At 48.3% G+C, this 27,080-nt stretch overlaps 1 protein-coding gene across 7 annotated transcripts in view; it reads left to right on the forward strand.

The window, feature by feature from the left end:
• The window catches only part of ACSF3 (acyl-CoA synthetase family member 3), a 127,004-nt gene that overhangs the window by 34,883 nt on the left and 65,041 nt on the right, over positions 1-27,080 (forward strand). For all 7 annotated transcript variants that reach the window (XR_012647474.1, XR_012647475.1, XM_075008755.1 and 4 more), the window contains exons 6-7: positions 3,650-3,762; positions 24,217-24,343. Coding sequence is in view for 5 of the 7 variants with exons in the window: in XM_075008755.1 (XP_074864856.1) it covers positions 3,650-3,762; positions 24,217-24,343 (240 nt within the window). In the remaining 2 variants the exon portion in view is untranslated. The remainder of the gene's footprint in view (positions 1-3,649; positions 3,763-24,216; positions 24,344-27,080) is intronic.

A 27,080-nucleotide genomic window follows, 5' to 3' on the forward strand; every position in this document is an offset into this window, starting at 1 on the left:
ACATGGGCCAGAGAAGCTCAAGTCATTGTCTTTGCATGCAGACTTTAATTATAATGCTATGTTCGTGTCGCAGTGATTAACGTTGTCAGCATTTTCCTGCATTTGTGGACCATTTTCAAAGGTTTATCACTTTTGCTTACCACCAAAGCAGTACTTTCTGGGTGGAATGTGATAAACCAACTTCCAGCTACTGGGGTGGGCTTGTTTTTACATATTAATTTTTAATTTAGCCATATAGGTAATAAATTGGTACAGCTGTTAGAGTAATGTGAGCTGAAACCTCCTTGTCCCCCACTATGAAATCATTGTTGTGCTCAAGGTAGACCCCATGTCGAAACAAGGCTAGGAGCTCGTGCTGTGGTTGTGAGTCATGCAAAGTCTTCTATGAGAAGAATGTCAATCATTTGTCCCTTTTTTAATTAGAGTTAGGGAAATCAATATTAATATCACAGCAAGACTAGCTGCCTCTTGGAATCAATGGTAGGAGCTTTTCACCACTAGGGTCACCTGTTCAAATCCAGAGCAAGAGTGGCAAAAAGTCATTGCCATATGATGACTGTGTGGAATAACTTGTATCTCGGACCATTTCCTACTGGGCACATATCCTCAACACAAAACACATTGTCCCCGTGGGTGATGTGAGGAGTAGGTGAACAAGGAGAGTAGCTAAGGGTCCAGTTTTCAGAAGCACCTGAGTATGGCATCAAAGTTCCATTTTCAGAAAAAAAGCCAATGAGACTGTTCCTGAAGTACTCAACGTTCATAGATGCATAGAGAGTAAAACAAGATGAGACCATTAGATCATTTAGTCTGAGCTCCTGTGTTTCACAAGCCATTACACTGTACCCCTTTACTCCTGTATTGAGCCCAGCAGCTTGTTTGGCCAAAGTATAACTTCCAGAAGGGCATCCCTTCTTCATTTGAAGACCTTAGGAGATGGCACAAACTATCAAGGAAAGTGGTGACTTCTCCAACGATTGATTGTTCTCGCCATTAAACATTTCTAATTAGAATTTGTGTTAATTTTAGCTTCCAACTCTTGGTGGTGGTTCTGCTTTTCTCTGCTGGGTGAAAGAGTCCATTTAGTATCTCCGATTTTCTCTCCAAAAGGAGAGAGCGGTCCCGGGGCAAAGGCTCCTAAGTCATTGAAGTATAGTTGAAAATTGTGTCTGGCTTTTCAGGTATTTGCTGTATTATCAGTGACTTATGGCATGACATTGAGGACATTCACCAGCAGAAGTCTACCTGTTCAAAAAATATTCAGACCAATAGGCAACACCATATCAGATGAAATGGATAAGTGTTCAGGTCAACAAATTTCTCTTTGTACTGTGCAGTGCAATTCATATTCTCTGATCAGCTGAGACAGAACAGGTTTCCTCAGCCTGATGGGCCTTTATGAATACCATTCAACAACACTTATAATAATCATCTGGTGTATATAGTAGATGATCTTTATACTGCAAGAAGCTTTAAAGCCAGAACCCCAAGTGCAAGAGGAACCAATCCTTTACCTGCCATGAAGTTTTCTGCTTGTTTCTTGCCAGAGTTGTTAATTGTTATCGTGCTTCTTTTGCAATAAAATCTCTCTTGCTCATAGCCCATCCGCTCTTTGTAGATCCTGCAGAGAAATCATAAATCTAGACATGACATCATATTTGTGCCCTTGGCAACATGTCGTATTCATGTCCGTGGCAAATGACGTAACAAACACAAGACTATGACGTCACACACACAAGCTCGAGGGAAGCTCGAAAAGAAAGTCAGTAGTGACCCCAAAGGCCTGACTTATGGTAGCAGGGGGAGTCAGACAATGTCCCCTCAGGTAGAAACGTTTCTATCCCCTATTGTTGGCTGCAGTGGGGAGATCCAGGTCTAGTTTTTTTCTGACGAGAGCAGCAGTTGGATAGTTCTGCTGCAGTGCTAGTGGCTGCAGATGGCTTGCTGCCGCTCCTCCTCCTCCTCCTGCCCTTGGTGGAGTTTGCGCTGGTGCTAGCAGTGGGGACAAACATCGGGGAGAAAAGGTGAGGGGAGCAGTAGGTCATCATTGCCTCGTTTTTATCCCAAGAGGTGAAAAAAAAAAATCCCCATTTCCCCAGACGGGGCTATTGAATAAAGAGAAGCACAAAGGGATGAAATGTTTTACGCAGGACCCCAGCGAGAGGAGAGCTTGTGATTAAAGCTAGTGAGGCTGGATCCCTGCTCTGTGCTCCGGTCTACTCTGCCTTTCCTGTGCCAATTTGGCATCTGATTGCATTTTCTAACCACAGTAAAATACACCAGGCCAAGTGCCTCGAAGGAGTGATTGCCCTTCTCAGCCTGGTGCCTACTAGCACGTTCTCCCTTGTGCTGTGATCGCCCCGGGCATGCCCTCAAGGGAGGGTCCGTTTGCTTTCCTCTGACTTACCTAGGGGAGTGGGTGTCTGTGTCGGGAGTCGATCACCTGATCAGCGTCGTTGCCTCCTGGAGAAATAATCCTGTGCTGTTTGATGTTTTCTGCATGGAGCTCTCCTCTCATGGTGCTTGTGGCTGCTTGTTGCGAACCTGGCTTAGAAAAATAATCTGTGTCCACCGCCAGTTTCTCAGTTATTCTGACTAATAGCCCCTCCTCATTGCCAGCGAGGAAAGGCAGCCTTGCTAGCTGGAAAGCTTGGCGTGGAATTGGCTAATTGTGACACTGAGCATTGGACTGGAACTCTTGGGGCAGCTTTATAAAGCGCCAGTTGGATGCCTTCAAAACTCTGTCTCCCTAGTTACTGTCTGGAGGACTGTTTACGCTTCATTGACCATTACATGGGATAATGTCATGAATTTCTACGCAGACGTGTCCAGTGCTCCTCGCCCAAGAGGTCTGCTCCACAGCCTGTTCTGCTTCAGACATCAGCATTCGCTGTAGTATTAAATCGCAGAGGCTGAATGTCCAGAGTATCGCTGTGAGGACGCCCTTCTGCCAGCGCGTGCTTATGAGATGTGCAGTCGTGCCCTTTGCGTAACCACAAACAGTGCCTATAACCTCAGGCGGTGCTGCTATGAAACAAGGCTACCACTGAGTGAGTTTGCCAGTGCCTCGAGGTTAGAGAGTTCTGCAGCAGAGCTGCCCTTGTGTCGCTCCATGGATTAGCCAAGCAGGACATTTAGTAAACTGGGTAGATGGGAAGCTGTGGTTTCGGGAGGTGCTTGGTCATTGGGCCGTTAGAAGGCAGTTGTTCCTGACATTGTCTGATCTCCCTGTCTTTGAAAGCAGAAACCTGTGGGATAATGTGTGTTGAATTCTACCTTTTTGCTTAGGTGTTTTACATGCAGTATATTGATGTAATATAAAACTGAGCCAATCCCTGACAGTTCTTACATCTCTGTGCCTTTACCTTTCCTGTCCAGTCCTCCCACTAAGATGGGGAGAGCAGCTGTGACAATCATTGTGCTCTTTCTTTACACGTGTGCTGATTTCCCTCTTTTTTTTTTAAAAACACAGCATTGCTACGGAGCTATGAAGCTGTGCCAACATGGGTCGCTCGGCTGGCCGCTGTCTCCCGTGTTCCATCTCTGGGGTTGCATCGTGCAGCCCTGCAGAGTTCAGCTGCAGACAAACAGTCTCTTTCTTCCAGATATCACTCGACCCTCTCTTATTGCCCCATGTTTCCTTTCCCAGGATCTGTGGGGACCCCACTGCCAGGGGTGGAAGTGCTCATTGCCACGGAGAGCTCGAGAAGGGAAGGCTCTTCCTACATTATCCACGTCCAAGGAGATGAACGGGGCACAAAGGTAGCGTGCAGCCATCCTGTCTGCTTCTGTCTCTTGTACGTGCCTCTCTGTGACAATCTGCTAGAGTTCCCAGAGCTGTGAGTCACCGTGTTCCTCTCCCCATCTTCCCAAGTGGAAGCTTCGCTGATACGCCAGCGCGTCCGCCTTTTCAGCAGATGGTTTAAGACTCCGTCCGTCCATGTCTTGCCTAGCGGTAGTAATTAGTGAACCTCAATTCCCAGCACTACACCGTGCTCAGTCCCACACGGCAGCACTCTCAGAAGTCCCCCAAGTTTGCCGCTCCTTTAAAGAGAGAGTCCATAGGAGCTTATTAAGGTAGCTGGAACAGGCAAACCCTCACCTTCAGCCAAAGCTGCAACTGGTGTAGAGTAAAGTAAGTTTGTTTGTTATGGGGGCACAGGTTTGTGTGGTGTCAGGTGTCAGGAATGAGGTTAGAAATGGTTGCAAAGTCAGTAAATGCTTGTACGTTAGCAGGTGTCCTAAGACTAGAGTCCTTTGCTCAAAGAAGCTTATCTCACCAGTCTTTCTTCCAGTATGGCTCAGCAGTGCTCTAGCCAGGACTTTCCACAGTGCTCATACTGCTTGCCTCCTTTCTCTCCTCCGGTGAGGAGAAACTTTGGGATTCTCTCTCCCCGCAATCCGGTTCCTTTTCCGTGCTGGGTGTACATGTCATACTGTCTGGTGTAGGCATCAGGTTGGCTCCTCTCTCAATGGTGACTTGTACAGTGCAACCTCTGATTCCAATGAGTATCCCATTGAATTTGGGCACGCCTAGTGTGAGGTGCTGGCCTCTTTCCTTACATGGAGACACCCTGTTTATCAACTTTCCTGACTTGCCTGGTGTAAACACATTTTAGTCATATATTTCCAGCACATTGGTAAAGTTCTGTGTCAATTAACCCCACGTACATCATGCAAAAATATCAATGGTCAGCGAGTCATTAGTTTCCGGGGGTATATTGACTTACTTGACTTAAACCCTTGTGCTCTGGGTGGATTGTAGGTCATCTACAAGTCCTCTCCACTTCACTCTGTCTCGGGACAAACCTTCTAGCTGACCCCAGGATTAACCCAGTTGTTACTCAGTCTTCGCAGATCTTCCCCATGTTGCCCGAGGTCTTCCCCTTTTGCATTTTCCTTGCAGGTTTCATTGGAGAACTTGAAGGACTAGGCTGGATGATGGCTTTCTGTGTTACAGACCCCCTTTTGCATAAAGATCATGAAAATAGTGTGCCAGCTGGTGTTATGCTTATAGGAAGCACACAGGATCTTTTTCGAGGGACAAGGCAAGAATGCCGCATTTTATTAAGAATACAGTGCCATTATATTATATGCGTATAATATATATAGTTTACACGCACGCACGCACGCCTGTCTTGTTTGCTTACAGTTACCAAAGGTTGCTCACTCTAATCCATTAGCCAGATGGATTAGATGTGAGTGTGGAGCCAGGTTCTGTTGATCTGGATCAATGCTCCAATGTTGACAAGATGAGAAGAGGTATCCAACTCTGTAGGGGTGCACTCATTTTTAATAGCTCTTAGTTCACAGTCCTTGTTCTGCCCCAGGCACGATGAGTCACGAGTCAGTGGCGGGAGGGGTTTGATCCTTTCCCACTGCCCAGGTTTCTGTGCGACTCATCACCCACAGATGGGACTTAATCTTTCTCTCTGAGTGGGTCTCTGCTGTAGAGTCCAGTTCTTACTGTTCTTCAGCTTCCAAGTCTTTGTTGACCAGACAGGTGGGCTCCAGAGGGTAATTCTTTAGGCATCCACATTTACCCTTCCAGGTGGCTCTCTCACACCCCCATTCTCACAGACAGCACAAGGGTTACAGGCTCAAACAAGAGTAAAATGGAGTTTTAGGTACAATATGGAATCTGGTACAAGGTGTCTTATGAGTATAAAATAACCAATATAAAGGATAATACGAAGGTAGCAAGTAGTATATAAAATAACAAATCTCAAGAGTTACATACGCATCTGTGGCCTATTAAAAAGATACAGAGTGATATCAAGATACCTAGGAATACAAAGTGCTATTAAAATATACCTAGCCATTTAAGGTTGCTACACTGGCACTGGGTGCTCTTAGTGAAAAGGACGAAAACGCTTCTTTTCCCCAGAGACCCAGACAGAGGCAGACACTCTGGCTGTTCCGAGTGATTCAAAGGTATTATATTCTCCTCTCTTTATTGTAGGCTATATTATTATTTGGTCACAGGCCAATGCAGCCCCACAGAGGAACAGTTTTGAAGAAGAGGTTAGGCAAATAACTGTCAGGAATGGTCTAGTTCATACTTAGTCCTGCCTCATTGCAGGAGGCTGATCTAAATTACTTCTCGTGGTCCCTTCCAGTCCTACATTTCTAGAGGTCGGTGATTAGTCCGTGTGTAGCACTTTACAGACCAAGCAAGCAACTGTCTTCACCCTAAGGCACTTGTCGTGTATAGACTAGATGTCCTAGAGAGAAGAACAAACCATGGGCTGGGCTGGGTGTGGAGTGAAGGTCTACAGGGACAGGAATGAACTACTGCAACTGCTGAGGTTGCTAAGTTGGGCAAAGCCTGGAAGCCCAGTGTAAAGGGTTGCTATCTGATGCAGAAGTTAAGGGTGGTGGGGGAGCAGAGAGGGGAACTGAGAATAGGCTAGGTGTGATCAGCCAGGCCGGCATGGTAGATGCTCAGTATCTGTGCTCTTGCTAGGTGCCAGGGTGAACATTGGAGAAAACAGAGGAGGAGGCTGGAGTATCCCGGGTAGAAGATGGCCAGGGCTGTGGCAGTGGAAAGGACAGATTTTGGAGCTGCTGTCCTAAGCAAATTCTTCTGGATGTGTTGTGAGGAGAGAGTTTAGCACAGCTTCATGTGCTCAGCCGGGCTGTAGGCATGGTTCAGAAGCGCCCAGTCTGCCCTGACACTTCGGCTGCAGTGAATAGGGTTACAGGTTGTGCTGGAAAATTGCTCCCGCCTGTTCCATGCTGAGCTGTCCTAGTGCCATGGCAAAGTGGGGAGATTGCCCTAAAACTATCAGTGCCAATGCAGCCCCACACAATCCCAAATGAGGATTGTAGGTTTGGAACAATGGACAGAATGTAGCTTAGATCCAACACCTTCTTCCTCTCCCCCGCTCTCTCCCGAAGGGCTTGATTGCTGCTGTTCCCTTCCCCGGGCTTCCTTTGTGCTGTCGTCCATACCGTTCATGTCGCTTACTGTAGGCCGATAAGCCACGTGCATACCCCATGTGCGTGCAAAACAGGAAGGCCCATTTTTGAAAGCTGGTCCTGGATAGAATGGTAGAGCTACTGGACTGATTAGTAACTGAGGTTAGTTTCTATTGTAGCCTTGTAGACGCCAGGGGTTCTAGAGGTCCTTATGGGTACAGGCAACACCTGCTTACGCTGCCACTCTCAGTCCTGGTGCAAAGCTAAAAGACAACATCTTAACTCTGCCTCCTGTCTGTCAGGAGTGAGGTGGTTCCCTGTGCTGGAACCTGGCCAGAATAGCTGGGGCGGGGGAGGCAGTGGGGTGATGGGTTGCGGCTGGGGCATATCAGTACAATAAGGACTGGAAACAGCAGTGGGGGAGATGCACAGCTGGACTGAAGTCCACGTGGAGAAGAGCCTTGTTGGGGAAGCTTGGACTATACCTGCCCTCAGTGTGACATGCCCCAACCAGCACTGTGTGACTCGTTTCCCTGGTATAACAAATCACTCAATGAACAATGACAGGTTTTAAAAAAAAAAAAAAAAAAAAAAAAGAGTGAAAATTTGTTAGGCATTCGGGCCCCTCGATAGAGTTCAGAGCCCGTCGGTTGGCAAACCCAGCGTGAGTGCAGCTGCGTAGGAGATTGTAATTACCGCTTACTTCTTTTGGCATTCAGTGGCCACGTTTTGGTGAGGACTCTAAAAACGCCCCAGTGGGCAGTTGCATGTGTGAGCATATATTTGTCACGTCATTGCTAGGGAGACTCAGAAATGCTGTCAGCTTTCTCGTTTCTGCCTCCGGACCGAGTCACAGCCCTTTCTCATTTGCTTAGGTGGAGACGGGAAGTGTAAACTGTTTGTTGAAATATACTTTCCATAATGATCGCTTAATGCTCTTCCTCCTGGAAGGATCCCACTGCCCTTTAGAAATAAGGTCTGGAATGTAAGACTCTGTCACCCATTACAGAAATCAGTTTCCTTTAGGGGGTGAAATGGTCACTGATTTTAGCTTGCCAGTGAACAAAATATGTTTGGTTTTTGTAACATCCCGGACTAAAACAAGGCTGACTGTGCACCTGTGTATTCTTCTAGTCCCTCTCGGGACAGTGGCTCTGGTTTTATTTTGAGAGGAAGCAGAGGAGACCAGCAGCCCACGCTTCATGTACTTAAACGTCAGTTGTCCAAGCCTGGCTCATGTTCCCTGTTGGGTTCGGCAAACTGAGGCTTTGCACTACTCTGGGTGGTTCTGAGCTGGCTGGCTTTATATGCCAGGAGCCATTGTTTATCTTTTGACACCTTCCTATCACCTCCTCCCAATTCATTTCCCCATACAGTATATCCTACTACCCAACTCAGCCTCCCTCCACAGGAGCGCTCCCAGGACATCCTGAAGTGTAAATGCTTATTCGCAATCACTGTGAGCTGCACTTACTTACCTTGGCACTGAAATTGGCCTCAAGCCTCTAGCTGATGCCTGGTGAACAGCTGACTTTCCATCAACGTCTCCCTAGGGCCTTGTGAACGTTCTGGTGAGTTTGCAAGATGTCTGAATCCCAGCGTACAGGAGACTGAGATATCTGCCTCTGGGTATTGCCCTGATGATTCTTCTAGTGCCAGTCCACACAGCTCTCCCCATTACTTCCCACTGCCCCTTTGCCAGCCTGTTGTTTCCAGAGCCTGGCTGGGTGTCTCTGCAGACTGGATCTCGCCCCTCTGAGGACGGGAGACTGTTTCAGCTGTGGTGCCTGTCCTTTTGAGAAACTCCTGTGCCAATGGGGCTGGAGTAACATGGCTTTGTTTGTTGAAACTTGCAAGTATTTCCAGTCTGCCCCATTGCTAACAGACCATTTCCAACAACAAGTGCAGCGGCGTCCTATTGTCGTTGTCAGGGCTGGACATATGGGTGTTGTTTTGATAAAATCACGGAGGTGCTGGGAGTTTGTCATCATTATTACATGGCAGCAGCCAGCGTGAGCAGCCTGACTTTATCGTCCATGGCTGTGCTGTCCGCCAGGTGCTAGTCACCTGATGAGCTCAGAGGCGCTCACTGTGCACCTGTTCTGCTGGAAACAGCAGGGGCATTGGGAATGAGTGTACATGTCCTAAATTAGCAATATAATTTAACTACTTCCTACCTGCAGTGACACCTCAAAAGCCCCAGCTAACACTTGTTCCTTGGGCATGTGTGCTAGAGTTTGTTTAATAATTTATGTCAACAGAGTATTTCAGTTAAACATGCTTAAAGCAGCAAAGACCTGGTAGCCCCAATCCACATCTCCCCCGGCAATCAGAGAAACAAGCTCCGCTTTCCTTAGCTGTGATGAAGAGGGTCTGATTAACCCATGAGGCCACCCCACCACCGCGTCTCATTCCCAGAGGTCAGGACTCTGACACGGACACCAGCCCCCTTGGTTTCTACCCTGGTTCCGCCACCTTGGTGAGTTTCTTAACGCCTTTGTGCCTTGGTTCCCTCTTTTGTGAAACCGAAATACAAATATTTACTCCCTCCTGCACGGGAGGGTTAAGAGCCATAATTAACATGTGGTGAGGACTTTGAGACCCTTGTACGTGGGTCAAAAAGAAAAGGAAATCAGGCAAAGGCAAAGTAATACAACCAGGTCAGAGTGAAGAACAAAGCTGCCACGATATAGGAAAGGAGGTTGCTGCCCATCCTTCTCATGTGTGTGTTTGATAAATCCATCTGTAAGCTCCCATCCCAGCTCTGGGCACTGTTAGATATTCTGATGTTGATAAATATGAAGAATTGCCAAGTGTCATATAATGGCCTGTTCATCCCACTCTAGGAAATAAACACCCAAAGCAGCCGTGACAGCGTAATAAACACTGGCAGATTATCTGCTTCAGCTCTGAGTTTCAAGGCAAAGACTTCTCCTATGTAAAAGCACATTGCCTTCCAGTGGTGCTGTCCAACGAATAATGAGGCTGTTACAGAAATGCTCCTCCTGGCCACTCTAGGGACATCAGGATAAGTTTGGTGGCATCGGTGGGGCTGGAGGTGACTAATGTGGGGTGTGAGATGGCTAGTCCCTCAGTGATCCTGCCTCTGATGACTCTGACTCTTCTGACTGGGGGCGCACAGACTGCCAGGGCTGTCTGCAAGGCCGTAACAATTCATAGGACACAGCTGAATAACCAGATCCATTGTCAAAACAAAAAGCAGTCAAGTAGCACTTTAAAGACTAGCAAAATAGTTTATTAGGTGAGCTTTCGTGGGACAGACCCACTTCTCCAGACTTCTTCAGAAGTGGGTCTGTCCCACGAAAGCTCACCTAATAAACTATTTTGCTAGTCTTTAAAGTGCTACTTGACTGCTTTTTGTTTTGATAGTGTATAGACTAGCACGGCTTCCTCTCTGTTACAGATCCATTGTGTCCTTGCAAGCAGAAAAAAAGAGGCTGCATTTGCCAAGTAACTTAAGTGCTACAGATTCTTTTCGTAGCTGTATAAAGTGTTACCGGGTTGTTGCCCTGTCCATCTTGTGGTTTAGTTGTCCCATCCTCAGAAAGCAAGATGACAGACTTTCTCTGAGCCAGACTGCACCATGCATGAGCAGCCTCATCTTGTTAGCTGCAGGGAAGGTTGTGGTGTTTTCTGTTAAACATTCACCCTGCAGACACCTTTGTGCTCCGGGCTGCAGGGAAGGATGTGAACAGAGGCTCAGATGAAATATTGTCTAGCCCAGCGCAGGTGGTACAGTGAGAAGGGTGCAGGGTGTGTGTTAGTGTTGGAGGGTGGGGGAACATATCTACTTTGCAGTCTGGCAACTGTAATATATCAGCGAGAGGACTAATGTAGTTTGCAAAGTTGGTTCCTGGCACGCCCTGAAGATCAATAATCTACTTAGCTGGAAGTTTGCTGCGTGTCTGTCATTGTCCCCCCACTCCCCCCTCATTCCCTTCATTAGAGCGTTGGATTCCATCATACGGCCTGCACCATCAGTCGGGTTTCTCTTTTACTCCCAGAGTTCTGTCTGCGTTCCAGTCTTCTCTGCCCTGAGCTGAAGAGGCTGAGAAGAGAGTTCTGGGCTGGGATTTTGCTGTTTGGCTCCTAGTGTCACTTCTTTGTATATCCGTGCATACACATGCAAATGTGGAGTCATTTCCCTCTCTGAATCAACTCCATGGCTCCTGGAGTCTTCCGCGCTGCTGGCCTAGTGCAGTGTGTGTTCCCAGAACACCAAGGCACTGCCATACATTTCTGCCCTCGATGTTGTGCTGATGGGTGACCTGTTAAGAGCCATAATTGCCAAATAAGATTTGGTTCAAACGTTTTCGTTTCTCACCACATTAAATTTTCAGCCAATGCGGCTCGGCTTGTTAACCCGGCAACCCCAGAGGAGGAATCTACCAGAGCTTTGCTGGAGAGCTGGGTGTGATGGGAAGGAAGAGCTGACAATTTCCTGCAGGCGTATTCTGAGCGGAACCTAGACACTGCCAGTAGTGCTGGGTCAGTGGGTGGTCCTGTCCCGCTATGGAGGTCCTGAGCAGGGACCTACATGTGATTGTGAAACAAGCAAATAGGGTCCTGGCACTTCTGAGTACTTAAGCGTCCTAAGACACTTCTGTGAACAGCTGTATAGACCCAGGTGTCATGGTTAAGTCTGGCTCCCTGAGTGCCCTCTGACTTTGTAGTTCTCGCTGCCTCTCCAAAGCAGTGGCGTAGCACCGCTGAATGTTGTTAAACAGCTGCCCCAGTCCATCTGAGAAGTGGCTTCATTACAGTAGCTGGTGAGTTGATCCCTAGACATCCTGTAACAGCGTTAATGATTCTACGGTGCTTTGGAATCTTCTTTGGAGCGTTGCAGCATCGTCCATGCTGATTGTTAGACTGCGTCGGTTCTCCGGTCCTTTGTGACAGTAGCAGCTCTGACCCTGGTGCTGCTACAGACAAGTTAGGCTGTCCGCACCATTGTGGCTGTGGCCTCTAGCACAAGAAGATGTTTAATGATTGCCTGCCCAAGGAAGTTGCCCATTGTGCCTATGGGGTTGAGCCAAGCCTGGGTTAGAAGCATATGTCCTGCTGAGTTTAGTTGGAGAGGCTGGACATGTGGCGGAGAGCGGCCGTCCTAGCTTTCTAACCCGCTCCCAGCGCTTCCTCTTTTGACCTGAATTCTTCCATCCCACTTTTTCTTTGATCCTGCACCTGTGACTTTTGCTCACTAGGGCTCTGGCTTCCCTTGCCGCATGGGCGCCACATTCAGGAAAGGGTTACTTTTTCCAACATTGAGTATTTCAGTTTGCTTTGTTCCATGCAATGCATATTTCATATGCTGTAGCTTCCCAGCTGGCACAAGCCTGCAAACCCTGTAAGCGTATCAAGTATTGTCTGTCTCTCACTTTATTTATTAATCTGGGGGCGGGGGGGAAGTTTGAGGTTTTTTTCAAATTGCTCACTTACACAAGAGCCAACCCCCAGTCCCTGACAATAGGGGTCTATCAATAGATAAATTGCTTCACAGCTGTATAGAACACTATGCTCTACCCAGGGCTTTTATGGCAAGTAATTTTCTTGTGATGAGTCTGCAAAGCGAGCTAGGCGGGATGTATGGGTCGTGAGGCGCAGGCTGCTGGGGGACTTTGCTTCTCCCTTTTTTCAAGGTTGTAATTAGCTGGTTTTGTTTATCCACGTGCAAGCTGTCGTTCTGGTTGGGAAACGGCTCTGCTCTGGCCGGCCGTTTCCCCCCCCCACACACACACAGCCGCCAGTGTCAGCTGGCCCCTCCCCTAGGGCCTCCTTCAGCTCTCCACCATCACTTAGGAGGCCACCAACTGCTGCCTATGCCGACGTATAGGCACAGAAGAGGAGCTGAGGGGTTGTGAGTTGTTCCCAGACACCAGATAACACACTTACCATTGGGGGTGCCCCCTCAGCCTTCATCATGTCACATGGGGAGGAGGCATTTCTCTTGTCCATATTGATCTAAAATCTTCATGGAGGCTTGGTGTACACTAGGGAAATAAGTCGATGTCGGATACGCAATTCTAATTACTGCAATTGCATTGCTGGAATCAACTTACCTGAAATCAACATACCCGACCGTCCTCACTGGGGAAGATGAACAGGAGAGACTCTCCTGTCAACCTGTTACTCCTCACAATGGGTCAGTTTCTCACGTTCCCTACCAGACACACGAACTCGAACCTGAGTGTGTCGATTTTCTGGATAATGTAGACGTGGCCTGAGTGAGGGGAGCGGGTACTTGGTTTCCAGGGGTGTTTGCTATCCCGTGTGTAGAGCGCACCGGTGAAGAGTACAGGATTCTTTGCAGGGCTGCCTTTCAAGGACTCACTCCTGCAAAGCACTGAGGACCTGAGGGCCCCAACTCTGGTTGAAGGGATGGTGCTCGGCACCTCGCGGAGTGAGGGCATAGTCAGAAAAGTAACTTTGTAGGATTGGTTTTGTCTGTCTTTCCAGGCGTTTACACGGCCCCTGGTAGTGTAACCTCTGGGCTCTGCTCCTTTTGTGTGGTCAGTCGCATCTCCTGCTTTTTCTCACAATAAAGTCTTGCTCCGTCTCTTTCCAGCTAGCCCTGCAGAGCCAACCCAGCTCTGGGAGAGGGAGCTGGGTCTCCCCTTGTTCCCACACAATGCAGATTCCATTGCACGCCTCAACACCAGGAATAATGGCAAGGGCGTGGGGGAGAGTTTGCTGCACTGACTACTAGAAACAACATTTTTTTTTGCCCTTCTAAGCTGCGTAGCTTTGCTCAGGAATCATGGAGCGAGACTCACAGCCGCAGTTCCATTCATCCAGTCCCTGTACAAAGGGTAACATCATTTTGAAATGCCGCCTGACCTCTACAGCCCACTTAGGATGGTTGTGCTGGGTGCATTCTAGAGGAGACGAGCCCACTCGGAGGTTATGATGTCACTAAGGGGCCTCTGTCTAGAAAACCCTGAAACGTGTATCTAAAGGAACATTAAAAATAGAATGGGCTGTGTATACTTTAAGACAGAGGGGAGTTGCCATCCCATCCAGGGAGAAGATACTCTCAGGCCATATATTTTCCTACCCTGAAAGCTGGCCAGTTTGCAGTCCTTTCTAGCCGCCCTGGGACACACATTCGACTTGTGTGCTCAGCTCTGCCCCTCCTCCCCCATGAAGCCAGGAGCTCGCTCAAAGCCAGGCCGCCTGCGAATTAACAAAAGGGCAGCTAATGCCACCAACCACCGCCTCAACCAGAAAGCTCTGCATCTTCATTGCCTTACGAATGAAGCTGCTCTAAGGAGGACTGTTAGTGGCTTCAGGAAATATCACTGATGCTCAGCCAGTACGTAGAGGTCAAAAGGTCAGATTTCGGCCCCTGCCCCCCTCGGAAAGCTTGCTGCCCCCTGCTCTAGACGTGGATTTTAAGAACAGGTTTTTCAGTGTGCACACAGAACTTCTTACACTACTTCTATACTCGGCTTTTTGCAAGGATGCTGATGGCCAGCGACACCGGCTTTTATGTGATGCTCTTGGGTGTAGTGGAGAGTGGGGCAGACCTAAAAGAGCCCCATAAACCCTTTACACCCCCATGTCAGTGGACATTAAAAGGGTTCTGACTCTTGCTGGAGTAAGAGGGTAACACTGCTAGCCCCTGAAGGTTTAATGCATCTTTCAAACAGTTCTCCCTTGTGATCCCAGACCCATTCAGAACAATGCAACTGCTGATTAGCGTGTTTAACGTTTCTCCGATCAGGGCTGTGAGTGAATTTCGTGGGAGTGAAGGCCAGTGGGGGAGGGGGCTGTTAGCCTTGCTTATGCCAGGCCTGTTGTGAGAGGACAGAGGATCGGTGCAAGAGGAAGTAACTTGAAGTTATGCATTTAAGTTCCCGTGAGCAGGGCAGGAGAAGGTGAGTCCTAGGGATGGACTTGAGTGAGGCAGGGAGCCGACAGCCTCCGCAGGCCCATGAGCGAAGAATGTGAGTGGGGAGGAGGCCTCTTCCATGCTACTGGAAGGGGCAGGGCCTGTGCCGGCACTCAGAGCACCATGCTCCAGCAGTGATGTAAAGGGCCTGGGGCTCCAGCCACTGGTGCTGTTGCAGTAGCAATGCTGTTGGTAGCCAGGCCCTGGGACAATTTCCCTCTTCACTCTGGACCCTTGGGCAGGCCTGGAACAAGGATCAGGCAGCGGTTTGATGAGTTAGGATTAGGAGGCTGCTCTGGTTGGTCGACGAGGGAAAAGCCCTTTGGAATGAAGAAGGGAGCTGAGCCAAGCGTTGAGACTCTGGGCCCTGGCAGAATGGGGTTGGGGTGTGGGTCCTTGAAGGTGGTGAGGGCTGGGACTTGCCAGACTCAGGCTTCTGACATAGCTCAGATTGCAGAGGTGGGTTTGTACATTAACCTGCCGGGCCACCCCAGCTGCAGCGTCTCCTTTCTGTCCTCAGCTGCTGAGGAAGGCTGCCAAAGAGCCAACAGTGGCAGGATGTGAATTGATTCTCTGCCCGGCCCTCACTGCAGAGTCAAAACAGGCATTGCCAGTCCGCTTGAGGACTGTCTCTCTAGTGAACGACGCCCAGGGAGTGGGGACCTGTGCTGATTGACATCTCACCTCATTTATTGTTTTCTGAAGACCATGAGCAAGGAAGAAAGCACCACGGCGCATGGAGCTCTTGGCATTTCTGGAATAATGCTACACTTCTCATTTACGGTGTTAAGGTACGTCAAGAAGTTTTGTGCCCATAACATCATTACGGAGATGATTGACCTTCCTTAGGCTGGGTGGTTGACTGTGTTTCTTGTGAGATCATCTGGCATGAATCGGTGAAGTAACTTTTTTAAAGATCAGCATCACTGGAAAACCTAATACATTTGCTTTTGTGTTTCAAGCGTAGGGGCAGTTTCTGTAAGTGCAGAGCTGTTTTTAAATGAGAGCATTGTGAGTCCGTCTTGCTTTTGAAAGTATAACGTTCAAGAATGAAAAGTAAATTGATTGTGTTATTCCCAGTCCTTGTATGAAGAGTTAACATGGCAAAAACAGATGTGAAGTGTGGCTGTGTAGATTATTCTGGCCTTTGGGGTTTTTTTGCTCTATGTTCCCTCCCTAAGGAGCAGAAATCTGCCTTCCTCAAGCAAGAAGAAAATTGTACTGTGGCTAAATTGCCTCCTGCTTGCCTTCTGCAGGATGCTGCAGGACTTCACGCGCACAGAACAGATAATGAATGCACAAAAATGTGGCACTTAATGGGAAGTGTTTAATTATGAATGTATCTGTGTGAAACGTGATTGCCTAAAAGACTGGTAGTATGCTAGCTAACCCTTTACCACCAGGACATCGGGGGGAATCTGGCTCTGGTAGATAGTGATTAAAAAGTGTTGTCTGATGGCTGGTTTGTGCAAATGAGTTGATGGTCGCAGACTACTTTCTAGAGGATGGGAGCCACAGCCACAGTTGGCGCTCTTAGCACAGGGTGGAGAAGAAATAAGTCATGCACTCTCTCCTGCCTTTCTACAGATAAAGTGAAGCTAGGCTGGGCAGAGTTTGCAGTGGGAATTTGGCCTTCCAGTCGTTTGGCCCTCCAGCAAGTGCTTGGAACAAAGACCTATCCAGCTGGCTACCTGTGCAAAGGGAAAAAGGAGGGACTACTCCTTCCTCTGTCTGGCCCTACTTTGGGCTGTCTTGTCTAGCTGGGCTGAGGTGGGGTCATTAGGTGGGGCTGGGTGTTACAGTAAGGGTCTTACGTTTTAGTAACACTCTGGGCTGCAGCCATTCTCGACTGTGGGAATCTTCAGATTAATTAGTGCCCATTAGAGAATGTCTTCGGAGGTAGGTGAGGCAAACGAGGCTTTTGCTCCTGGCCAGCTGGAGAGCTTTGTGGGCAATGTGGCGAGAGGAGGTGGGTGACAGGGAAAAAGTCACGGAAATAAAATGTCGGGTTATAAACCTGTGCCCGGGGGACCAACCTTCCTCTGCAGGTGCAGAAATTGAGCTAAGTGTGCAAACGCGGACGTTGAAATAGAAGCAGCCGTGGGCTAGTGCGCTCCTAGTACCGAAGATGACTTATAGCTCCTCTGGGTGGTGGTGTTGGCCAAATGCAGCTCCTTCCTGAAGTGGCATATGGTTAATTAGTTTTCTGCGTGATACAGTGCGTAGAGGCAGCTGCGTGGCCAGTATCATACAGACATCTCATGAACAATATGAGCAAAGGGGCTGAGCAAATTGTTTTGTTCTGTTACAATAGCCTCACCCCATTGCCTCCATGGGCCAACGTTTAAAAAAACAAAAAAAAAGAAGTTGAGAGTTTAGTAAGATGACTCTGTTGCCTATAGCATGTGGCCTAATTTTGGTCTCTCTATTAGACCCTTCAGAAAAAGGCAGGATTACTTAATGATTACTTGGTTCAAAATAATTCACTTACAGGTGTGATGAAAAAGCCGAGGCATGGTGAGCCAGCACAGTATAGTACTGATTGTGGAAACGGGAATATGCTGCTAAGAATTATTCTCCCCCTGTCTTCCCCTCTAATTTAAATGATCTTGCTGCTTTTCTCATGTTGTATCAGTGATCAAGGAGGGCACACAGCTGGTGCTTTTATGACATACGTTCCCCTTGGAAAACATGGGTACTTTCACTTTGCTCAGTTACTCTGTGCTGAGATGCTGTTGCCTTCTGTGCAGAGTGCTTGCGTTTGAATCTCTGCAGGTCCCAGTTAGCATACGCAGATTCTCCTGTTAGGCAGGCTTCTCTTCAAGGTCACTCTTCGGTAGCACTGTGTGATGCATGATACTCATCGCACTGTGATTAGAGAGGAACTTGTCTATAATTACTTCTTATCTAGCAAAATACTCCATTTTTAACGAAAGAAAAGGGAAGCCCAGAACTGATTCAGTGCAAGGCAATGTAGAGACGCCAATGCAGGTTACGGCTCCCCCCACCACCCCCTGTGTATGGGTAAAAATCTCGTGTGCAGAAGTTGTTCCCGCTGTGCTCTGTTCTGAATGAGAAGCATCAGCCTGAACACTGGTCTCATCCTGCTTTCACTAGTGCCCATGTCCATGAATTAAATAGGATTTATATTGTGTATGAGGTCTAAGAAATTTGAGGTCAGAGAGCTAGACCAGGAAGTGAGAAGGAAATAGGATGTTGACCCTCTCACTTACTGAGGACTATTTTGCCCTGAGAAACTTTTGAGGGACCTGCAGCTACAGGCCAGATCCCACTTACCCAGAGCTCGTCCCATAAGCACATGCAGCAGTGCTTGTGAAGACAAACAGACGTGCGATTGAATCCAGGAAGTGGTGAGCTGGAAGTGCGGCCTCATGGATGAGGAAACCAGGGAGATGGTTCTGGGCTACAAAATCTGGGGGAGGCAGGGGTAAGTACGGAGGGGCATGGAGAGGCTAGTAGGACAGCAGGGTGACATGAACTGGGAGGAGCAGGAAATGGGGGGCACGTGGAGGTGTGCTCGGTGGAGGCAGGAAGGGGAGCACATGGCACTGCGGATAGAGAGAACAAGCAGATGGTGTGGAGGAGAGGCAAGGGAGAAGGTACAAGAGGTGGGATGGGGGGACCAAAAGAACAGGGAAGGTGGGGTTCTTTATCCCCGTTAAATGCCTTCAGGGCTCTAGGCATGAAGTGCTTTGAGCACTGGAAGTAGAAGAAAGTTTTCTGCTTCCATCCCTCTCCAGTGCCCACTTTATCTCCTGTCCCTGGGGTAACACAGACATACCTACTGCCTATGGACATCATAGAGGCTGCCAGGGGGCTCCTGCCGTCAGGGGCCTCACACCATCTTTTGGAGCTGGCTTTTTCCCTTGAGAAGGTGTTAGGAGGCCTGTCCAACAGGCCTGCCCTGCCTGTGGGCCGTATACAACCAGTGCTTGAGCTGAAAAAGGTGCCTGCAGATTTGGTGAGGGGTGGGTGTCAGTGAGACTCCACTGGAAGACAATTTCAAGGTTCCTGCTTTGTTTGAAATGTTTGTCTTGGTGTTGGTGCAAGGCCCCTTTGTTCCTGAGTGCAAGCCCACCTCTGAGGGAAGGATAACCTCATCAACGCCTGCCGTAACCTCCTCTCCAGTGGTTCCCTGCAGAGATGGGTGACATGCATCAGCCACCACAGGGAGACAAACAGCCATTTTGAAAAACCCAAAGGGCTACTTGCCAAATGGGAACTCCCCCTATGCAAAAGCTACTGCTCGCATCCTGCTCATAAAGAGGCATAATGGAAGCAGTGAGGATATGCCTTTTATAATCACCCGGAGCCTTTCCTTCAGGGGATTTATGAGAACATTTTATTGTCATGGGTGGAGAATGTGTGAATCTTATCTAGTGCGTCAGCAGGGCCAGGGCAATTTGCTGAACCCATTTTACAGTGACAAGCTGCTCTCAAACGCCGGGCTTCCTGCTCACCCTTTCTGAATGCTAAAGTTGCTAGAATGCAAAGCAGTAGAAACATGCATTAAAATATAGCACTTGGAGAACAGGGTACCTGTGCAATCAGCAGTCCAGTGGTTTCAGCAGCTGTGTGTAACTTAGATCCAGTGTCTCAGCAAAGGATACCTTTGAGATTTGACAGCTTGAGGCGCGAGCTGGCTGTCTGCATGATGCTACAGTGAGAGTCCTGAATATGAAACATGTAGCAGTGTGTTCAGTCTGGTGTGTGCCTGTGGTTTGGCCCTGTATCCCAGGTGAGCCGTCACAACCAAGTGCCTTGAACCCTGATTTTTGGTGTATGCTCCGCTCCAGCAGCATGAGTTGCTGGGACTCAAGTGGTTAGCATCCTCTTCAGACACTGGGGAGCAGTGCCAGTGACTTTCAGTGTTCAGAAAGCAAAATCCTATTAAGATAATGTCACGGCCTTTCTGTTTTACTGTTTGCAACCCCGTCATCACATCATTAAATTACACATCAGGGAGGTGCCTGCTGCCAAGGAGCTCTGCTCTCGATAAGATGGGGGCTGAGCCTCTGCCAAAATTTGAGTTGATATGACAAGAAATTTGGAGCCCATTCAAGAGCTGAGGCACACGAGGAGGAGTAGCGCACAGGTAAATACTACGCTGGATTGTTCCCCCATGCAGCTAAAGATATAGGCCCACCCTTGCTTTTGGGACATGGCCATTGTTCTGCAAAGACATTTTATGAGGACAGGTCAAAACACCTGCGTCCGTTTTCCTGCACTGCAATGCGGCGTGGCTTGTTCTTCGTAGAGTGCGGGGCGGATTGTGCCTAAGGCAGTGGCTGTTGCCATGTTTACATCAGTCTTTATATCAATGTCTAAGGAGAGAAAATACCAAATCAAGGAGGAGCTGCAGGAAAACCACATGCAGCCACAAGTGAGTTTGAAAGTCATAGGCCCTGCTATCCACTTTTCTGAGAGCCAAGGGATAACCTTTCAGCTACAGGACTTGCCTCAGGGGCTCAGACCATTAAGTACACGTAAGGTGGGGGATAATATATAGTCTGTCTGTCTTAGATTTGTAACTGAGATGTAATTTCAAGTGCTTAGCTCCATCTGAAACGTAGACTGGGCTTACTGGAGCAAATGTGTTTTGGTGTCATTTGTAAGAAGCTGCGATCTCCAGTGGTTAAAGCCTGGGGCTAGGGTGGAAAGAGCTCTCCTCTGGCTGAATCACTGAATCAACAACTTGCTTTGTGGTCTGACCCACAGCTGTCCCATCAAGAGACTGGAGAGAGGAGAAACCTCGTGGTAAGACCACACATGGCACCTAAGCTGGGCTTTCCTAGAGAAACCAGTCACCAAAGGTGGTTAAGGAGAAAAGATCTTCCTGGTATTTTCCTTTGTTTCTAGTGAACCATTTTGTGGAACTGCTAAGCCTGATGAACTGCATTTTTCCAGCTTGATTTTATTTCTTTGGGCGTGATTCCTCCCCAAACATCCCCAAGCCCCAAAACTCTGTGTGTTGCAGGCCTTGTGGAGCCACAACCACTGAATGGCAGTCAGCAGGACCTGGGTGTGCTAGAGCAGTCCTGCCCACCCATGAGAACTGACTGCGGTGTCTTGTCTGTGTTGTAAAAGCTGCTGTACCAAAGTGATTTGAAAAACTTCCTTTATGTCTATTCATGATGTGAGCCCCCAGCTGCCTCTGTTGGTGCACTTGTTTGCATCTTACCCAGCTGTATGCTCCCAGGTGTAAAGCCAAATATGTTTTAGGAATGGGTGAGTTACCATTCTGGCTCAGACAAGCATCCCGTCTTGTCCAGCAAACTGCCTGTGATGCTTCAGGTTCGTGGGGTCACCCTGTTGTATGCATGGCTAGAGCCCTTGCCAAGACCTGTATGCTGCATGCTGAGGTGCATTCTAAATCAGCTGAAAGGACTGCTGCCACTCTCTAGAGTGTGTCAGTTTTGATTGTCCTAATCATCTACAAGGCATGCAGCCTGTGGACGCAGCAGGGCAGGGCGAGCTTCCTTCTTCTCTTATCCACTGTCAGGTTTCACACTTGACATGGTGGGATCCCAGTGCAGTGTGGTAGTACAATCTCTGTTCCCTGCCTTGCTAAAGAAAGGTGTTAAGCAGGGTACTCTAACGGTCAGTTCTGGAACCTGCTTTGTTCAACATCTGTATTAATGACCTGGATGAGGGGAAGGATTGTATCCTCAGTAAACTGCAGATGGCACTATGCTAGGAGCAGAGGTTCATTCGCTGGAGGGTAGGGTTAGGGTCCAGGAAGACCAAGATAAATTGGAGGATTGGACCCAAAAAGAAATCTGATGAGGTTCAACAAGGCCAAGTGCAGAGTCCTGCACTTAGGATGGAGGAATCCCAAGCACTGCTACAGGCTGGGAACTAACTGGCTAAGCAGCAGTTTGCGGAAAAGGACTTGAGGGATTACAGTGGATGAGAGGCTGTGTAGAGCCAACAGTGTGCCCTGGTAGGCAAGAAGGCTAATGGCACATTGGGGTGCATTAGGAGGAACAGTTCCAGCAGATCTAGAGAAGTTGTTATTCTCCTTTATTTGGCACTGGTGAGGCCACATCTGGAGTATTTTATCCAGTTCTGGAAAGTATAGAAAGTCCAGTAAAGAAAGGATGTGGATGCACTGGACAGGGTTCAGTGAAGGGCAACAAAAATGATCAGGGGGCTGGAACACATGTCCTATGAGGAGAGGCTGAGGGACTTGGGTTTATTTAGCTTGCAGAAGAGAAGACTGAGGGGGAATTTGACAGCAGCCTTCAACTTCCTGAAGGGGGGCTCTGAAGAAGATGGAGAGAGGCTGTTCTCAGGGGTGCCGGATGGCCGAACAAGGAGCAAAGGTCTCAAGTTATGGTTGGGGGTGGATCTAGGTTGGATATTAGGAAAAGCTGTTTCTCTAGGAGAGTGGTGAAGCTCTGGAATAGGCTCCCCAGGTAGGCAGTGCAATCCCCTTCCCTAGAGGTCTTTATGTCCTGGCTGTGATGATTTAGTTGGGATTGGCCTGGCTTTCAGTGGGGGGTTGGAATTGGTGAACTCCAGAGGTCTCTTACAGCCCTAAGAGTCTGAGTCTGTGAAACTGGATACAGAGTAATGGTGACAGTGGTGCTTTGGAAACTAAAGGGAAGCCATCAGCTTGTTCACCAAGCAGCTGTTGATGGTGACACCTTTTTGTCTCCAGTAATCAGGCCAGGATTGAGCAAGTAACTGAGAGGCTACAGGCCCCCCAGGGGATGACATTTTCTGGGTCATTATAGGGGTTCTTTTGCATCCTTAACTTAATCTAATTCTTGACCCGCCCCCCCTTGTGCCCCTCTACTCTCTGATTTGCTCACCTTGATAATTTTTTTTCTGATTTGTGCACCTTGATTGCTATTCTTGGTTCCCTGTGCCTTAAATGTTGAGTCTGTTCTGGTCTGGCTATGGTCTGAAGAAGTGGGTCTGTCCCACAAAAGCTCACCTAATAAACCGTTTTGCTCGTCTTTAAAGTGCTACTTGACTGCTTTTTGTGTTGATAGTGTATAGACTAGCACGGCTCCCTCTCTGTTACCAGAACAGCATAGGTTTTGGTCTTGCTTTTTCTCCCAGCACGCAGGTCTGGCAACAGCTCTGACCTGAGTATTAAACAGTACATTTTGCAGTGCAGTATTTGAGTATATTTCTCTGGATCTGGTGTGACCTTGAGTCTACTAGAGTTGCAGTCTTGTGGAGAATGTGGCCAAGTGTCCTGTGACAGGTTGAAGGAGAATGTTCTGCCGCCTTTTCCAGGATGGCAGGCGTTTGCTTTTCCCTAGGCCAGTGCCCTCCTGGGAGAGGCAGCAGAACATTCTCCTTCAACCAGTCACAGGACGCTTGGCACATCTGGTGTCGTTTCAAAGGCTGAGCTGTCCACCAACCCACAAAATTATCCCAGCTAAGCTGGCTGCTGTCACTGCTAGACACAACAGACCTGCTTGGACCACCTCTCTGATGGCCAAGTCAGGCTGCCTACAGGAGCAAAGCCTTGGGTTCGGGTAGGCGTGTCGTCCAGGAACCCTCTTCTCTTGTCCCCTTTTTCAGTCCATCAAAGTCTCTGTACTGGACAGGAACTTTCTTGCCAACTCAGGAAGGCTGAGTGTGGCTCTCCACGGTGCATGTCTGGGGCAGTCGGGGAGATGCTGGAAAGGGTGGCTGCTCAAGAGGAGTGCATGTCATCTGGTTTTGCAGGAAGTGTGGCAGAAGTAGGAAGAGCCTTTCCTTATTGCTAAGGAAATCCCCTGCCCGCTCAGCCGCTTGCACACAGTCAGTCAGTAGACTTTTACACAAATGCGTGGATCAGCTGCACAGCACTTCCGTGGGGAGCCGCTGTCATGCTCCCGCTCAAAGGGCTCCTCAAATGATGTCACTGAGAAACCATTCATGCTGCCACACTGCTTCTGCTGCTGCCCCTCAGCCTTCCCGCAGCAGAAAACAAGGTGATCACCGTCAGGAAGGAAGTGCCCTGCTGAGGGGTTTTCTGCAGTTGGCCAGACACATTAAGGGCTTCGGCTGCAGTCCGGGCTTGTGTACCAGGCTACCTAGATGTGGGTTTTCAGTACAGACGTTCACGTGTATCAATAAGCAATCCCTCAGAGCTAGGAGGCCCTTACACAAGGTGAGACCTTCCTGTTTCTCCCTTCTCTGCCTCTCCAGTAAAGCAGGAGATACTGCAGCTGGACCGAGAACATTGTGTCTCCCAGTCAGTGTGTGTGACAGGCGCGTTTCCCGCCTCTGAGCGTCACTGCGTATAAACCTGTAGCAACAGTGGCTCTGTGGGGTAGCAGTCCAGGGTGACTCTGGCGACTGGTGATGGATTGTTTGTGACTGCTTTGGAGAATGCATTTGTTCTTCCTTTGTTTTAGGTGACCCCCGGCCTAGGTGACAAAGAAGGGGAGCTTTTCGTTAAGGGGCCCACGGTCTTTCGAGAATACTGGAATAGACCCGAAGAAACGAGAACAGCTTTCACGCCCGATGGCTGGTTCAAAACAGGTACTGTACTGGTCCTACTGCAGCGCAATGGAGCGGAGGGAGGGAGGGGAAGTTGGTTTGTCCCACGTGGGTCTTGCTGGCAAGCTCATGGAGTAGCGTCAGCACTGGGCGCCCTGTGGTGCTTTCCTCCGTCTCCCCTCGGGCTGGAGACAGGGCACAGCCACAGCGCTCAGCTGCGGTAAGAACGTGGGTAAGCAAGCGGGCGTGTCACTCCATGTGTGCACGTGTGACGGAGTTGTTGCTATTTGGGTGCAGGCAGGCTCTCCAGGGCTGGGATTACCTTCAGAACAGAAGCTGGTCCAGACAGGCTCTGTGGTTTCATTGCTCCCGTCCCACTCCACATCCCCCACCACTAAGCAATAGAGCGTTTTAGCCTCTTTGCTTGTAACTCTGAGAAGCTGATAAATATGTATGCAGAGGTCGATGTATCTCAGAAATGAAACAGTCCCCCTAGTGTAGTACCTGCAAGCCTGAAAACCAGTAATTACTTAACAGCATTCACAGGGGACTGAGCCTACTTGCACTGAAAATGGCGGCAAAACTCGCATTGATTTCAGTGGGCTTGGCCCTTCAGAATTGGAACATGGTTGCTTTACGTAATCAGCAGTGAAATCCTGGTTGAGTATTTAAAACAATGGCGGTCAACAGTGTATTGTAGACTGAATACCAGCAAAGATGCTGAAAATGCTGCAATAAGGACTGCAACGCAAGGTTTGGGAATATTTAATGACGCCTTTAAGATGCTGGTTGTCGAAACTTTGTGGGACAGGGCCAGTTTCAACAAGTTTCTGGGCTCTCAAAAATTGCAGTTGTGGAAACATCTTGGTATGATGTTTCTAAAACAAATTCCAGTTTTCCAGTTCAAAATAAGTGTTTAAGCTAATTATAGAAACTAATTTTGTTGTTTTCAAATCTTCAGAATCAAAACAAACCATTTTCATTGACCCACAATGGTTTTTGGGGGGAAAAAAATTGGCTCAGGAAAACTGTTGACACTTTCTTCCTTATTTGGGACAGGGATAATTTTTGAAACCTCAAAAATGTTGTTTGGGTGGGCATCCTATTTCACACCAAGTTCTACTGTTCATTTTATTGTGGATGCTCCTGAAAATAAATGTCTCCAATGGTACCAGTGCAGTTTGCATGCAGGTCCCATTCCTGCCAGGATGATAGGCTGTTTCTGAGCAGACATTTGAGAAAACAGAAACTGCTGCTCAAAAACAGGCCCTGAGAGCATCAATCTGATGAACAAAATTGTGTAGCTCTGGATACAGTCCAAACCAGAACAGATAAAATTTCCAATACAGGTTGAACTTCTGTAGTCCAGTACCCTCAGGCCGTCACCAGTGCTGAACCAGAGAATTTGCAAAACTCTGAGAAGTCAATGTTGTCTAGCAGCATCACCAACACTTCCACTACTTAGTGGGCTCTCAAAGGAGGCATTTAGGGGTAAGTCAGAGCTAAATAACAGCACAGAACACTGGGAGCCAGGACTGGTGGCTTTAAGCACCTTGGTAAGCGGATAGATGTCCAGCTAACTAAAATCATGCTGGACAGAGGATTTTGCTGGATGAGAATGTGTCAGATTTGAGGTTCAACCTGTACTCAGAACACTCATGCCCGGTCTCCTGATCAAGTGTTATTTGCCAAAACTGTGAATTATATTCATTAACAAATTAAAGAAAATGAGAAGCTACCGTCAGTGCCTGAGCAGAAGTGATTTCCCTTGAATATGTACAGCAAGTACTCCGCTCGCTCTGATTCTGAAACTCAGGGTGTGCACAGCCCACGCTCTGCACTCTTTGTCCTAGAGCTTGTGCTGCAGTTACCTTGTCAAGTGTAGGTGCAGTAGGCAGAGTTCCCTCTAACTTTTTCCATCCCTGGATGGAAGAAATTGTGTTCTGTGCGCCAAGGCATATGGGGATGTGCAGTACCAATAGTAACGCAGGCTGCTGGCTGTGGGTGCCAGTAGGCGTTCTGCTAATCAGCTGGGCAGCACCTGAATCTCTGCTGGACAGCTGCCCAAGCGCTGTGCTTACAGGAAACATGCCGTAGAAATTACCCACTCCTAAGTGAGTCTCAGCGCCTGACAATTCCCCAGGACACCTTGTAAAGTTGTGTTTACATGTCACGCCTGCCAGGTAGTATCTCTGTATTGTTCTGTTCCCATTATCTCCGGTAGTGGCGATGTGCTGTTCAAATTGTAGACTAAATTCATCCACTATAACATGTCTTCTCTGTTTCCAGCCCATTTGACCATCAAACTTGTGGATGGCAAACAAGCTACAGATTTTGGGTTTGAGTTTAAATTTCCATCCACCCTTACATAATAGAGCACTGCCAACCCACGGATACCAGTTGTGTAGCCGCAGACCTTTTATGCGCATCAGATGCAGATACAAATTTTATATCCGCATGGGACCCAAAACATAATGAGCCTTGGCTTTTTCCATTTCCTCCCTTATTGCATGTCACTTATGCCATTGCTGGGCTGTTTCTGGTGCCCTCTCTGTGGCCTCTTTGTTTATTTTGTGCTCCGTAAGAAAGGCTTGGCTTTTTTTTTACATTAATGATGGAGCTGCAACACCGAAAGTGTCGCCACTGAATTTGGTGTCATGCCAGCAGCGGGGTTTCATGACATGGCGTCGACAGGCACTGCAGAGTGCAGGGCAATCAGCTTGAGAAAAATTTTTAACCAACACTCCTGATGAATATTTCAAATGCAAGAGAATAGCAT

The sequence above is a fragment of the Carettochelys insculpta genome, chromosome 14 (assembly GCF_033958435.1).
Source record: "Carettochelys insculpta isolate YL-2023 chromosome 14, ASM3395843v1, whole genome shotgun sequence".
Taxonomy (NCBI): Eukaryota; Metazoa; Chordata; order Testudines; family Carettochelyidae; genus Carettochelys; species Carettochelys insculpta.